Here is a 16,636-nt window from a genome sequence, read left to right on the forward strand (position 1 = left end):
CACACACACACACACACACACACACACACACACACACACACACACACCTTTTAACCTACTGATCCTGGAAGTGTTTTTAAAGGCAATATTTATCAAAAATGTTTTAAGCAGATTAGTTTTTAAGATCTTATCATTCAAAATAAATAAGCAATTAACTAAGTTACGTTTATAGTCTTAAATCTACTTTGAAGTTAACTTATAAAAACAAAAATATTAAGTTTTAAAATTTGCAAATATGAGCTGCAACAATATATGTAAATACATACTTGACAGCAGTCCAGCCCACCACAACCATTCTTTAAGATATGCATGGCCACCTTGACCTGTAAACAAAGAAATATTTTATTTCTTTGAAAGATTATCATTCTCTTGTAAAGCCTGTAAAAATTATTACGTAATCACAGATCTTAAAACATCTGATTATAAGATTTCTCCAGTATTTCATGGTTGCCAGGATCAGGAGACTCTTCAAAATGTTAACATTTGTACTATCCTCTTGAGTTAAAGAATTTAACTCTTGTAGTTAGTTCCTTTTCAAAAGGCAGCTTTAATAAATAAGAAAAATGAACCAACAAAAAGTAACAAAGCTGGGCAGAGTGGTGCACACCAGCAATCCCAGCACCTAGAAGTCTCAAGCAAGATGCAAGATGCATCTATAAGCCTGAAGCCAGCCTGGGCTACAGAGTAAGTTCAAGGAGAGACTGAATTAGAATAAGATTCTTTTTGAAAGGAGGAGATTGCAGAAGTAGATCAACTTCAAATGGGTTAGTCTGCAAAGAGGAAAGCTATTTAGATGTAGCCCCACTTGAGAAGACACTATGGTCCTACAAAGACCGAGAACTACTCATAATCTAGGCTACCAGGAAAAAAGCTACTTTTTCCTTGGCTTTCCCCTTGACCAAACTAAGTCAGGAAGCAATTGGTACTTCAGCCATTGTCAATGAAAACCAAAGTGAATGAATTTTACAAGCCTATGCTTTAGGAATATAACAGGGGATTACCTTAAGAACAAGGTTAAAAGACTATTGAAAAAAAGCTAGTATGTTTCTCCCTTATCCATTAAATCTTAAGACTGTTTTATGTTTTAACATTCCTAAATTAGATCTGGCCACAAAGACAGCACAGGAAGAAAAGTGACCCATTTGACTGCCAAAGATGTGGTCCAATAAGATCTAAAATGAAACATATTCAGGACTACCGAATTTAAGCACAAATATCTCACAATGCTGGGAAATGTAGTGGATGACCGACCATAGATTGAACTCAAGTTCGGTTACATTGAGTATCCTCTAGTCTAGTAACATATCAGCAATTTGAGGGGAAACAACCTTCACCATTCAGGTCAATTAGTGGAATACTCAAACCAAGCAAAACCATTTTTTCCTTCGTGCAATTTAAAATCTTCAAGAAAAAAATTTAAGGTAGAAGTCTCTAATAAAAGCCTAGTTCTATTCACAGATCCCATTTTCTCTTGAACAAACACGACGAAATTTAAGCTCTGGAGACTCATCTGGCACTGCACTTGTCCTGTTCCTGTTTTGACAGTAACTACAGAAGTAAGCAGTTAAGGATTTTGACAACTTATTTTTCTCATTAATGTTTAGAAATCTCTTGAACAGTTCAAATATATTGGCAAAGAATGAAAACAGTCTTCTATACTCAAAAGAACTTGAGTGTATGAATATACATGTACTTTCTGATACCTATTAAGGACACAACTTACCTGCTCTCATGGAACCTTTTCTGGCAAGTCGCAGAAGGCCTTTTTTCTTCAAAATGAAACTCCCTCCAATGAAAATGCTGGAGGTCATAGCTAACCCCAGACCAATATAAAAGTCATATTTTCCACGCCCCAGGCTCATTTCGTTTGTTACTTAAGTTCCTGTGAGTGACATTGATCACAGAACAGAGAAAAAACTGCTTGTACTGGAGACAGGATGATACAGTCTTCAAATCTAAATGATAAAAAATAAAGTGAGATTTTCACAAAATGATCATGACAGCCCAAATACAATTCAAATATTTACTTCATTTCTCTCCTTATAAAGGAAAAACAGTATTTACTGCTATCGATTAGAAACAAATATACTATCTAAACTTAGCACTAACCTTATTATGTTTCTTCTAATTATGGTAAATTGTAATGTAATACAAAGTCAAGTTTGGATTAATTTTATAAACTCTGGCTTTGTATTGTTTTAACTATTTTCTACTTAAACTGATAGTCCATAATATAATTCTGCTGTTAGGAAAAGAACAAAAAAAATTAAATATAACAATACATGAATCTAGGTTACCAATATACTTATCTATATACTTATCCCTATATAGAGATATTAAAATTTTTCTCCTACTTATATTATACTTTAAGAAATATGCATAAGGTTAGGTGTGGTAATACACACCTGTAATACTAGCACTCAGGAGGTAGATGTAGGAGAAGTTTGAGGCCAGCTTTGACAACAAAGGGAGAAGCCCCTAGATGGGCATGGAAAAGGAATCTCTAAGGACATATAAAGTATATGATAATCTATCTACTTAGCCTATCTGGAAACATGCTGAGAAAAGGCAGTTTTCACACTATTTTGTTAGCAAAGGATAACAATGTTAACAAAGATGTCTATGGAATGTAATATTGTTGGTCTTTAGAAAACATAAGGACCATGGCACCAGAATGCTCAGCCCACAGCTGACAGATGGAACATTTACTTTTCCAGTGAGCCAACTCATGAATCTCACTAGTGTAAAAACTAAAGTATATAAGCAGAAGGGGAAAAAACCCAAACATACTTTTTCCCAGTCTTCTGCATCCCAGACTAATGCAGCTCAGGTTGGATTTGAAGTAAAAATATTCCTCCCTCACCCTCGTGAGTACAAGATCACAGATCTATGCCACCATACTTGGCCCCATAATACCTCTGTTCAAATAGTATTTATTACATGTGTGCTGCAGGCATTAAATATTATCTTAACTCTCTAAATAAAATGGTAAGGGCTAAGGCACTCAGGGCCAAACACATGCCTAATTAAGCCTTAGGTTTAATTCCCCAGCAAAAGATACACCCATGCAAATGCACATACAAAACAAAATTGATATTGATTAGTCTTCAACAGGGAGGCAAACAGGACAAAATAGTACTATAGTAACAATAAACAATATTACCACACTGAGTTAGTAGCACTCCAAAAAAGGGAAAAGACCAGTAGAGGTTCATTATGACTCCCATACACTTCAATAAGATACCTCTCATCCCACTTATTTCGGATTTGGCTACAAGGCCTGCTCTGGTAAATGGGGAGAAAATGTATGTGGCACATTTCCGATTCTGTATATGGACCAAAAATCCCACACACTTTGCTTGTTCCTTTATATCCTGCCACATGTGGTAGCTAATCTCAGTTGTCAACTTTACTGCATCTAGAATCAAGAAAAATGCAAGCTTCCAGCCTCTCCTGTAAGGGATTTCTTTGATCAGACTATGTGAACCAGGAAGACCCACCATAAACATGGGTGACATCATAAGGTGGCAGCCTAGATAAAAGAACATGGAAGGAAGAAACTGCTTTTCATCTGCTTGCCTTCATCTGTTCTGGCAAGTTCATGCATTTGAGTGTTGCCATTCTTTCACTGACATTGGAACCAGCTGGTTTTGTTTGTGTCCCGCCCCACCCCCCACCCCCGTACATCTGTCTGTCTTACTCTGGATTTCAGTTTTGTTTGGGGTTCCCCCTCCCCTATTTTTCTTTTCCTTTTTTCTTTTTGTTTGTTTGTCTAAGGCAGAGTTTCTTTGTGTAGCCCTGGCTGTCATGACGCTAGCTCTATAGATCAGGCTGGCCTCAAACTTGAAGAAAGCCACCTGCCTCTGCCTCCTGAGAAATAAGATTAAAAGCGTGCACCACCACTGCCTACCTTAATTTATTTTTTAACTGATACATAACTACATCACTTCTCTGAACTTCCCTTTTTCCCTTCTAGCCCTCCCATGAGACCCTCCCTCTCAAACGAAGACATCTTGCAAAGGAATACCCATGTTTGATTCCAAGTATCAATATGGTGGCTCACAGCCTTCAGGAAATTAGGTACCCTCCTCTAACTTCCATGGGCACCAGAGGCACATGCAGTGCATATACATACAGGCAAAACACCCATAAAAAGAAAAACTAAAAATAGTAATAATCCTCTTTTAATAGATGCATTCAAACAGTTCTGTTCTTTTAGAGAATCTTGACCAATACACCTTGTGAAGATCATACCACACAGTGCCCATTGAGGACACACAGGGAAATATACAGAATTATCACAGCTGATTCAACCTGTGAGCTATAATGATGTTTATTCCTATGTATCCCTAAGGTAACTGACTTAAATATTTCAACAGACTTTGTACAATAAATATAAAATTTCCAGCATGGGAACTGAGAATAGGGCTTAGCTGTAAAGCCCTAGGCTTGAGACCCAGTACTGCACAAAATCAAACAAAACCCACCAACATTTTTTACTTATTTTAATTTTTTAGAACTTTATTAATTTTTGAGGCTTTTATTCTATATCCCAGGTTGTCCTCAAAACTGCATTACAGCTCCTGTGTTAGCATTTCAAATATTGGGATTATAAGGTATGAGCGAGCTACCATACCCAGTATTCACCTGACTTCTGAAAAATAAAGATCTGCATGTAGAAACTTTTGTGCATGGCTTAGTATTTCCACATTAAATGTTTTAAAACACACCTTCAATACTGAAAAGCTGCGGGAATGTCAGGGCAAAAATCACTATCAAGTCCCCAAAGCAAAGTTGCCCCAACAGTGTAAGATAATGTCCATCCTCTGAAGGAGAACAGGTAAGGCAGCAGCATCAGTATAACACTCATCTACTCAATGAACAGCTGCCACCTATACAAAACACTTCTTGTATTGCTCTTCCAAGGGCACTCTAGTTCTCCCTCTGCAGCTCCTAAGGCAAGATGTAAAAGTAAAGTCCTAGGTGAAGAGTTTGGAGACTGTCAGTCTCCAATTACAACAGATACATGTAAGAAAAGAAAAACACTAAACAATATAAGGTACTGCTCTATGTGCTCAAACACCTCTCACCTCAAGTTTAAACATAACTTCCTTATGCCCAATCTGACATAACCACTAGCTACAGAGATGCATGCATACAGAAACACATGCAGGGAAGGATGTAGGATTTCTGATCAAGATGGAAAATGATTTCTATACACTATCAGAATTTCTTAAAAAAGAACTCTGCTTACACTGTTCCCATCACACTCAGCATGCCTGGTTTACTTGTTTATAAGCAAGCCGCCTAAAGCAAATTATTGGCCTTTTATGCCCACATAAAAGTTGCTCTCTGGCAACTCCAAAGTATGCTTCATGTTTTCTAGATCAATACAGATGAATAGAATGAATATTAATTGCCCCTAAAAAACTATCTATTCTGAAGTGGCCATTAATATGTAATAAACAGTTTCATCAAGTAGGTCAGTATTGTAATATGGAACCCAATCATGAAAGCCTATAAACTTGAGAACTGAAAAATATCAAAGTTAGGCCAGGAAGTAGTAACACTAGATATGAGCAAAATGCAATGACAATGGTCAGAGTCTGGGATGGCGGTGGCGGCAAACACCTTTAATTCCAGCACTTTGGAAGCAGAGGCAGGTGAATCTCTGATTTCAAGGCCAGCCTGGTCAACAAAGTGAGTTTGATGAGAGCCAGAGCTACACAAAAAAAAATCCTGTTTCTGGAAGAACACCAAAACAAACACACATCATAAAAACACTCCTGTCACATAACAAGGTGGACAGCTGCTGTCTTCTAATTTACACACACACACACACACACACACACACACACACACACACACAGACACATATATGACAAAAATTTTTTTAGAGAGGATTACCTGGAGAAAAAAAAAAAAAAAGAAGGAAATGGGGAGCAAAAAAGGGTACTGAGAAAAATAAGACATTTTCTCTTGTATGTAGAATCTATTTTTTGTGTACATGTGTGTGATGAGAACAGAACTACTTGGAAGAGGAGAGTGATCAAAAGGCAAGAGGAAGGATAACTATAGAGTAATAGAAAGTCAGAATATATTTATATGAAAATGTGATAATGAAACATTATTGTACAAACTAACAAAAGCTATTAATAATAAATAACTGACATGAAAGGAGACAGGGGATTATTTGATGATACCATTGGGAAGGGTGGTAAGAGGCAAGACTGGAATAAGGGGTGTGAAATCATCACACCCTGTATGAAAAAGTTCTAACCAAGAACATGATTTTATAAAATTAATGTGCTTAGCAGATTAATACCCCACAAGAAGACCTATAGAGTAAACTAACCTGGGCCCATGGAGGCCCAGAGACTGAATCACCAACCAAAGAGCATGCTACACATATGTAACAGATGTGCAGCTTGTTCTTCATGTGGTGCTCTAACAACTGTAGTGGGGGCTGTCTCTGTTGCCTGCCTTTGGATCCCTTTCCCACCACTGGGCTGCCCACCTGGCCTCAGCGGGAGAAGATGCTCTAGTCCTGCTTTGACTTGATGTGCCAGGGTGGGTCCTTCCCTTCTCTGAGGAGAAAGGGAGCAGAGAAATGAGGGCTGGGGGGGACATAAGGGTAGGCCTGGGAGGAAGGGGGGGGACTGTGATCGGCTATAATGTGTTTAAATAAACAAATAGAAAAAAATCATTATTATTGCAAGTTCTGAGTTTAACCTGGGATAGTAAGACCGTGTCTCAAAAAAAAAAAAAAAAAAGACAAGCCTCTGTGACTCCCCTCACAGAAGGGCTGCCCTCAAGGAATCCCACAGCTGTTACACTTAGCTCACACCTAGGCTCCGAAGAGTTTTAAGAGCCAGAAGTGGTGGATGACTTCAAGGAAAGAGCATCTTTAGACATAACAGGGCTGATACTGATATGAACTTCCAAACTGTAATTACACACACAAGACTTCACAAGTTCAAATCAGACAAAATCCCAGCACTGAGAAGGGGAAGAAAGTCAGATTTCTCCAATGGAGTTACAGTATGTATATCAAACACAATCTAGGAGCAGTTAGCCAATGTAAAATGGACTTTTTTGTGTGTGTTTTGTTGTTTTGTCTTTCTGGTTTTTTAAAATTGGTTTTGGTTATTGCTATGGGAGACAGACAGAGACAGACAACAAGAATATGAAGTTGGGGGAATCTAAGAGGAGTGGTAGGAGGGGAAAGAATATGATCAAAATGTATTATGTATCTTAGGCTTTCTCATGCTGTGATAAACCACTACAGCCACAAAGGTTTTGGGAAGGAAAGGGTTTATTTCGCTTACAGTTCCATTTCACAGTCCATTATCAAATAAAGTCAGGGCAGGAACTCAACAGGTACAAACTGATGCAGAGGCCTGGAGAAGTGCTGCTAACTAGCTTGCTCAGCCTGCTTTCTTACAGGACCACGAGCCCCGAGGGTTCATGGCCTACAGCCAACTGGGCCCTCCATATCTACCACAAATAAGAAAATGGACCACCATCTTGCCCACTGGCCAATCTAGGAAGGGCATTTTCTCAACTGAGGTATTCTCTTGCAAAATGTTCTAGGTTGTGCCAAACTGACATAAAATTAGCCAGCCACAGTATGAAAAAAAATGAATATAAACAAACACCACCAATATTTCCTGCCTTGTCTGATTCAGCTAGAAAAACCTTGAACTGTCTGACCACAAATTTCTCTCCACACTCAGCTTCTGTTAATAAAAATTCCAAATTTAAACTATTTCTTTATCACAGTAACCAGGCACTGTTTTGTTTATAACCCATAATGAGCTTCAGTACTTTGCCAGCCTAAGAACTTAACCAAATCAAACCATCCCAACTCTTTAAGGAACCACAAGATACTCCTCTGATTAAAAAGACTGCTTCCCAAATTCTTTATCCTATTCTAATACCACACCCATGAGGCTCTGCATGGTGTGTACAATGTTCTCTTTCTCTGGTTTGAGTACAAGAAACTAAGACACTGCTGTTTATCTTAAATGCCCAGTGTCGGGGTGGTGAAGTGAGAACTGACTCCCCCTACCCAATAAGATTAAGGGGTGATTAAAATAATGCTTTTATGCATTTAAGTACAAATGAGATAATTCATTTTCTTAGTTTAGTGGCTGGTTGCTGCCTTAGAATTTGAAAACAAGCCTGCCACTCCTCCCCCAACTGGTATATTTCCAGAAGTAAACAAACTGAAAAAGCAACCTTAATCTAGAAAGCCTTTCATTTTATTCTAACGTTAATGAAAGCCAATTCTTAGCAGGGTGTGGTGGCACATGCCTTTACCCCATCACTCAGAGAGACAGAAACAGGCAGATCACTGTGAGTCCATGACAGCCAAGGCTACACAGAAAAGCCCTGTCTCAAGGGGGTAAAAAAAAAAAGTTAATTGCTCCTACATCTATTATGCCTTATATAAAAATTTCCTTCACAATTTAAAGTTTCATGACACTGCTTAAAATCTATTTTCCCTTTTCTTTTTATTTTTATCTGTATACTATACAAAGTTGAGAGGGTTTGGGGGGGGCAAGATGACTCAATCATGTATATGTGGTTTTAGAAAATCTCAAATACTGATCTGTCTTTGAAGACAAACTTTTAAAAAAATGTTAAAAGAATTATTTTATATGTAAGTGTTTTCCCTACATGCATATATCCATGTGTGTCGCCAGTACCCTCGAAGGCCAGAAGAGGGTGTCAGGTCTCCAGCAACAAGAGTTACAGATGGTTGTGAAGCTGGTCCTCTGCAAGAACAACAGTGCTCTTAACCACTGAGCCAAGTCTAAGTTCCCTGAAAAAACAAAAACAAAACAAAACAAAAAACAAAAAAACACAAACCTCTTCATCTTCAAAACCACTAAGCTCCTTACAGACAATTACTTTGGTTACCTGTAAAAGTAACTTTTATTCATCTGGTTCAGTTGTTGTCTTGGGGGCGTACTGCCTCCTTCTGCTAACCTAGGCCTAGTCCTGAAAGCTTCTAGCCACCATACAATCTAATCTAGGCCTCTGAGATTTACTGTTTAATAAATCCACCCTTTTCAGGTTCTTATTGAGCACTGGGATGGCTGGTACAACTCAACTATTTTGGCTCAAACTCCTCTCCCAACTAACTTAGTAAATCTGGCTTTTTCTCTCTGCCTCTGAATTGCGCTGCTTAGCAGTCTTTTCTAATCTCCTGGCTCCTTTTCATTCTCTGGCTCATTCCGTGTTGACCTAGCTTGTTCTCAAATTCAACCTCTCTCTGCAACCTGACTATTACTGTACCAGTAAAACTGCCTCTTCTCTCTTTGCATTGTCCCTTAAGTACCTTCCCTTTCCTCTCTTCTTGTGAGAGTTGGGCATATCCTATTCTGTCAAATCTTTCTCTGATTTATCTTTATTTCTGCCATTCGATTAAACATCACTTTCAAACATGGGTACTTCCTTCTACAAACTAACTTTACCTTCAGGATTGTTCAGGATTAAAGGCATGCACCACTACTCCTGCACCGAAGCTTTTCTTTACCAGAAATTTGCTCTATACCAGGCTGGCCTTGAACTTAGATCTGCTTGCATGTCTCCTGGATTTGAAGGCGTATTTGTATTTCAGCCAAATTACACAAACTTAGGTCTTTAGATATGATCTCTAGCTAGGGCAGCCATGTTCTAAATTAAAATTTCTGTACAGTTATCTGTGGTGGCTTCCCACAAAAACACTCATTTATGGTAACAAATTTGATTTAAAAGGCTTTCTAGAATTAAGGTTGCTTTTTCAGTTTGCTTACTTCTGGAAATATACCAGTTGGGGGAGGAATGGGAGGCTTGTCTTAAAATTCTAAGGCAGCAACCGGCCACTAAATTATGAAAATGGATTATCTCATCTGGACTTACTGTTCAGTAGCAGGACGTTATGTGTGAATATCCTGAAATAAATGAGTTGCTTTGCTAGTCTCTGATCTGGTCATACCCTATTACTACTCTCTGTAACTGAAGGTCAACCACCTGCAGTTGAGCGGATGCCATGGAGATATTTTTTATAAGACAGGGCCAAGCTTATTGACAGCTGAATGAGAACAACATAGGAGGTATGTAAGATAGCTCAGCAAAAATGAGGATCCAAGTTCAAACCCTAGTATCCATGTTTAAAAAAGTCATCAATGCCTATAATGTCAGCACTGGGAACAGGAGGGAGAAGGCAAAGAAACAGGCTTGCTCAGGCTTGCTTGTTGCCAGCACAGCTACAGGTTCAGTGAGAGACCCTGTATCAAGACATAAGACAGAGATTAACAGAGCAGGACACTTAACACCTTCCTCAAGCTTTTACATGTGTACCTTCTTACACAGTGCAAATCTGGTACATCTCAAAGCTGGTAATAAGACTCAACAGTCTTTGCACAGCCTAGGTAGAAAGAAAAAAGAAAACTTGCTAAATTTAACTTCAACTAGATTTCCAAGCAAAAGATGGTAGGCTCCAGTTGGTAACCTGCCCAGTTTATTTCTAAGAAGGCCTCAGGCAGAATGGCCACCAACTGTTACTATCATTTACACGAGATTCTCCAGTAAATGTACTGAGCAGCTATTATGTACCAGGCGAAGTTCAAAAGCCCACGGAAACTTCCACCAAAGGTTTCCGTGTTCAAAGACAACACAGCAGAAAATGAAAAATACAAAAATAATAAATTTAATTTTTGTGTGTTGAGACATGGTCTCAATGTATGGCCCTGGCTGGCCTGGAACTTGATTTATTAACCAGGCTGGCCTTGAACTCACAGAAATGTGCCTGCTTCTACCTCAAAGTGCAGGAATTAAAGCAGTACAACACCACCACCATACCTAGCCCAATAAATTCAGATTTTTTTGTTTTGTTTTGCTTGAGACAAGATCTCTCTATGTAGCAGTGTGTATCCTGATATTTGCTATGCAGAGACTGGCCTCAAACTCAGAAATAAGTCTGCCTCTGCCCTCCAAGTTCTGGAATTAAAGCGACTAGCCACGATTCAAATCTTAAGCATATTTTAAAACTTGTAATTTCAATCTTGCTCTAAATTTTAACAAACTAAATTTTCACAATTTATGTATGTGATTTTTACATATTATATATGTATTTCTTAAGTATGTATGATTCTACATACTTAACATGTAAACTTTCAGTATATGTATGTTCAAAGTGCAATATGTTTCGAAAAGTTAACAAATTTGATCTGTATTCACTTATACTATAGAGAACGTGTAAGGAATGGGCAGTGGGTATAGTAGTATTCTAATATATGAACCCTACACTAAGACTTTCTTTACAAACTGACAAAGAAGAAACTCTACCATCAAAATTACACCAACTCAAATATATATCTAAAATTGACAATTTCTCACATTCCATTTCCATAAAAACTTGAGAAAATATGTAAAAGAGGTCAGGAATGAGAAAACAGGGAGAGACATTAAATAACTTGTCATGCACCAGCAGGGAGCAGAACCAGGATGCAATGCAGGTTTTTATCCTTCGTTCTCTCCTGTTCCCAGTGGCTGTTTCGTAGTCACAACAGATAACTGGCAGCTAAAACCAGGGTTCCAGTGTAGGTAACTTCTCTACTCCATGTATTTTCCTATTGGCCTGACAATGTCATCACCATTCTCATGACCCAAAGTGGACAAGAGAGACAACTGTGCCACATGTATTACACTTTTACATGGTCTTGCATCTGCTCTGATTAATCAGATCTGTACCTCCATATCTCCTGGCACTATTCCAATTTAAACCATAAGTGCTGTCAGCTGGGACAAAAAAACATCTCTGCTGACCGTAGTCTCCTGCTTAAAAACTTAGGGTTTAGTAATTGTTAACGTGCAAAAACATGAAATAAAACTTAAAAAAAAGAAAAGAATGATTACCCGCTATTTACCAAAATCTTACTTTTGTAATCCAGTAACTAAGACCCTTCACTTGTTTCATACCTAACCTTGGAAACTTATTTCGTAATATTTCACATACACTGCATTCTTACCAGGGTTAGGGTATTGCCACTCTAACCTACTCCTACATATCCTTGTTTATTTACCTTGTCTCCATTGCAAGGGGCCCAATCAAAAAACAGTCTTGTAAGAAAGACCTGTTTGAATTCCAGGAGCAAAAGTAATTACGTTTCATGAATTCTCTAGTCTTCAGCCTGCTCCACTCTGTATTTTCTAACCTGTATTAAGATTACTTATACAGATCATAACCTTCTTCACTGTGGCTCTCAGTGAAGAACTGGCTTTCCTGTCACATTTACTTAAGCTAACAAAGATGTTCTAAGTACATCATGTAATTATGAACAGGGGTTAAAGCCATGAAAAAAAAAAAAAAGAAAAGAAAAAAAAAAAGAAAAAACCCAGACCAAAACTCCCGTCTTCATGAAAGTTACCTCCTAGTTGGAGACAGGGATAAACAATAAATAAAAGGACACTGCAAAGTGGTAAATGCTGTGGTGAAAAATAAAGTACATTAAGGGGTTAAGGAGAAGGCCTTGAGGTAACACTCAGCAGACTTGAAAGGGATGGAAAAAGAACAAAGCAGCAATACAAATGCAAGCTCTGACATAAAAGGAGATAATGCTGTTTTCTGGGAAAGGAAAGACTACTGGGTACTAGGGTTGATCCTAAGTTAGGTGAGCTAGCACAATAGAAGAGCATCACAAATCAGACCATGTGGAAGCCCTGTATGCAAGACCCGAAGCCAAGAGACAAAAACACACCTGCAATCCATTTGTTTTGCCAGGCCACAAGTTATTTTTACCGACAGTCACCATAGAACGTCACATAAGTATTAACTTCTAACTTATTTACACAAAATTAATACAATTAGGTAATTAAAATATTATAGCTGAGTATGTTTTAATCTGAAATATGTGTTTAGTTCTACAATACAGAAGTATATAGAATTCTTTGTAGTTTGTCAAGTAGGGACTTTTAAAATCTCTAATACAATTTTTATTAACAATAACCTTCATGTTATACATTAAATCTCACAACTTATTCTACATACCTGTTACCTTGCATCTTTTGACCTAAGTCTTTTACCCCATCACCATCACCAGATCACACTCTACGGAGAAGTTCTTGGATACACCACAACATATATTGATGAATTAGTCAGAGTTTAGGTGGAACTTTTTTTTAATTTCTATAGAAAAAGGGGTACCATTTGGTCACGTGTGGATTATTTTATATCTTCACATAGCTTCAAAGCAAGTGGAACCATTTTTCTTATCTCTGTAACAAGGGCTCCCACTTACTTTACAAAATATCAGAAGATATGACTACTTCTCCTTTACAGTTACAGAAACCACATCTCACAATGCAGGAACTCAGGAGAGGGCCACTCAGCAAACAGACTGACTCTTCTCCAGACTGCCATATCATCTTAACATTTTAAAGCTGAAGGCTCTCCCTATGTAGTCCAGGCTGGCCTCGATCTTCAAACTCTCCTACTCCAGTTTCCTGAGTGCTGTGCCACCAGAGCTGGTTCTAAAAGTTCTCTTCTTAAGTCTTTATTTTTGTATGTTTTTTACTGACATCTAAAGCTTTTAGTAGTCTTAACTTCACACTTAGCTAATTTTTCCTGTGTGTACAAACCAGCACATAGGGTGTAGGTTCATGGGAGGGAGAGGGGACTTCCCTTGTGAGACCACATCTGTGGGCAACTGAAGAAAACCCAGTGTTCTCAGTCACTCTCTACCTAATTTTTCCAGACAGAATCTCTAAATAAACCTGGAGCTTACTGGACAGATGCATGCTACTACATGCTTGACTTTTTATAAGCACTTTACCAACTGAGCCATCTCAGTTCCTTGGCTATTAACTTTAAACTCACACTTATAAATACTACAGAACCTAATCTCCAACCTTACTTAACAACACTGTTAGAAATTAAAGTTTTAACTTACATGTAAGCTTAATGTGGTCTTTTTTTTAAAAAATAGAGACGACTTATTCATTCTCATTTTCTTGGAAATGCTATCCTTTATTCCCATTTAAAGTATTTAACCATGGCAGAGTAGTTCCACCCTAGAAAGAAGAAAATACGGAAGTAGGTGAAAGAAATGAAAATTACTAAATACTTTCAGAAATATAGTTACTGGCGTCTATGTTCTTTTCACTTAGCAAGTACTATAAATCTAGTCAACTGAGCTTCTACACATAGCTCTGGAATAAAAGACCTCTCTCTACTCTCAGACTTCCTCTTTTAGGTTTAAATATAATAATAAGGTATTAGAAGGGCACATGGGATATAGAAGCTCAAGGAACAGAAATTAAGACGTAGTCCTAATCTAGTAGTAGAGAAATGAAAGAGGCATGAACCCGAAACATTGCGTTTTGTGTAACTGCACGAAAAAGATGATTCGTCGACCCTCTTAAGTGTTGGGAAATTAAAACAAGCATGCTCAAAACGTTACAGCAAGCCGAAACCATCTTCTAAAAACTCACGAGAGCAAATAACACTGATATACAGAACTTATCGAGCACGAGACCGGACAGGGCCAACCAGCCAGACTTCCGCCGGATTGAATGGCAATCCGACTCACCATGGACTTCCTCACTGCGGCTCACTAAGGGAAGCTGCGTCCACCTCGGAACAACGCGAAAAAGAAAGTCGCCCCTGGGGCCCGTCTCCGTCCAACACGGCCAAGACTCCTTGCAGCTCAGCTCTGGAGCTCGCTTACAGGAAGTAGCTACCTTCGAGCAGCCGCAGGCCGGCGGGCGACGCGGCTCCCTCCGGGACGCGACCCGGGGGCCGGCTCACACCCCCACGCGGGCAGCTCGCTCCTGCGCGCACACGGCCACCGCCTCCGGCGACGTCCCGCGGGAAGTTCGTGCATCCGGGACTGCAGTGGGCGCCGCCTCCTCCACGGGAGAGCCAAGAGGAGTCTACCTCGGGACAGCCTTCGGCAGCACCTCCGCCCGCACCAGAGCAGCCGCCGAGAACCTGGACGCAGCTTAGTGACGCAACCGCGCGCGCGTAGGGCGGGCACAGCTCAGGCCCCACCCCGCAGGCCTCTCCAGGCGCTTCGCTTTGCCCAGACGAGGGGTGTGTTATCTTCCGAGAGGCCTTCGCCCACCAGCTGATCAAAAACCAAGCCCTGTGCCTCTCATATCTAAAATACGATTTTCTGGGCGCGTTCACGTGGGAGCTTTGGGACTAAGGCCGTCGGTTTGACTGCAAAGGGCGGAAGTGGGCGGGAACCTCCTTACGCAGGTTTCCAGGGGAAAGGGAGCTGTTTAATTTGGAAAGGTTTGTGGTTTGGTAAGGCTAGTGATTTGGTAAGAGCCCGTCTTGCTACACTTGGACATGCGTTCTTTTCCACGGGATGCACAGGAAACCCAGTACTAGCCTTTCCTCGGCTGCTTCTAATTTGAAAAAGTTATTGAGGCCTGCTGAAAATTGGTTACAGGTGTAAAGGTCTCTTGAACACGTTACTGCAGGATGTGACTAATCTCAAGAACACTTGTTTGCCGTGTGGGAGGAAGAGAGAGAATCCTTGTAAAGACGAATTATATGTTTATTGAAAGAGAAAAACAGCAAGTATATTTTTCCTGTTTCCTATTCTAATGTTATGGAAGTGATGTCCTAAAACACAGCTGGAGTTGCTAATTGGCTGATTTAAAAGCTCCTCTGCTGAGGACTTGACAAGCAGGCACGCAAGTGTCTTGGAACTGGGTCTTATTTTGCTCACTTCTCTGGTTCAGCTAATTTCTAGATGACATAGAATGTAGAGAATCATGACTGGCAAGTTGGACTTTGACGGTCTTTTAGATTAATGAAAAATGGCTCCAGTTTTCTCCACCTTTCCCTGTGTCCACACATTTTACAGTGACTGCATCTCCACTCTCCCTGAATCTGCATTGTCCTAGAGAATGGTGTTGACCAAAGAATAATGCCAGTTATTAGAATGAACCTTGGTAAGAAGCTTGGACTGGTGGGCAGGAGGTAACAATGTAGAAAAAGGTCAGGAACAAAGCTACCCTCCTGACTTCCTGGCTAACTCACAACTGCAGGCAAGGGTCAGGTTGGTCCACATCAGCAAGGCATATGAGAAAGAATAAATGATTGCCGTCTCATTTTGGTTTGAATTGATAGGCAGCAATAACTAACTAATAACGGTACCAACAGACAACTCCAGAGAGCTGGTGGTTAGCATGAAAATACTGGTTGATTCACTTGAACGGGAGTGTGTAGGATCAACATTGTAATTTAACCAAAAGAACTGACTCGTGGCACCTTTTTTTTCCCCACTGCTCCAATCCCAGGAACTGCTCTATGTCATTTATCTACTTACATCATTGTAATCCTTGAGCTACTCTCACATTCACACACACATGCACATGCCTACTTAGTATGATGTAGGCTCCTTAAATGCCCAGACCATTTTTCCAATGCATAATGCTCCATATCTTATTCTGTGAATGTTGATCCAGTGATTATGGGATACTTTTAAGGTTCTAAAAGCTAATTTTTCAAGGCTCTTAAGAGGCAGGAACAGTAAGATTACCACAAGTTCAAGACTAGCCTGAGTTTCAAGGCAGCGTGGTTACAGTGTAACAAAATTTAGTAAAATTGTAATTCTTATATGTTGTTGATGGA

General features: G+C 39.5%; 1 protein-coding gene across 4 annotated transcripts in view; it reads right to left on the reverse strand.

Moving 5' to 3' along the window:
• The window catches only part of Nipa2 (NIPA magnesium transporter 2), a 23,015-nt gene extending 8,007 nt beyond the window's left edge, over positions 1-15,008 (reverse strand). The window contains exons 1-5 of one of the 4 annotated variants that reach the window (XM_055607494.1): positions 14,580-15,008; positions 13,941-14,061; positions 8,683-10,277; positions 1,724-1,955; positions 267-323 (exon numbers count right to left, since the gene is read on the reverse strand). In XM_055607494.1, the coding sequence (XP_055463469.1) occupies positions 267-323; positions 1,724-1,862 (196 nt within the window). In that variant the 5' untranslated portion in view covers positions 1,863-1,955; positions 8,683-10,277; positions 13,941-14,061; positions 14,580-15,008. The remainder of the gene's footprint in view (positions 1-266; positions 324-1,723; positions 1,956-8,682; positions 10,278-13,940; positions 14,062-14,579) is intronic. The other 3 variants (XM_055607495.1, XM_055607493.1, XM_055607496.1) reach the window with 3 other exon arrangements.
• Between the last annotated feature and the right edge of the window lie 1,628 nt (positions 15,009-16,636).

This window comes from Psammomys obesus, unplaced genomic scaffold, assembly GCF_907164565.1.
Source record: "Psammomys obesus unplaced genomic scaffold, mPsaObe1.curated_primary_1811, whole genome shotgun sequence".
In the NCBI taxonomy this organism is placed as follows: Eukaryota; Metazoa; Chordata; class Mammalia; order Rodentia; family Muridae; genus Psammomys; species Psammomys obesus.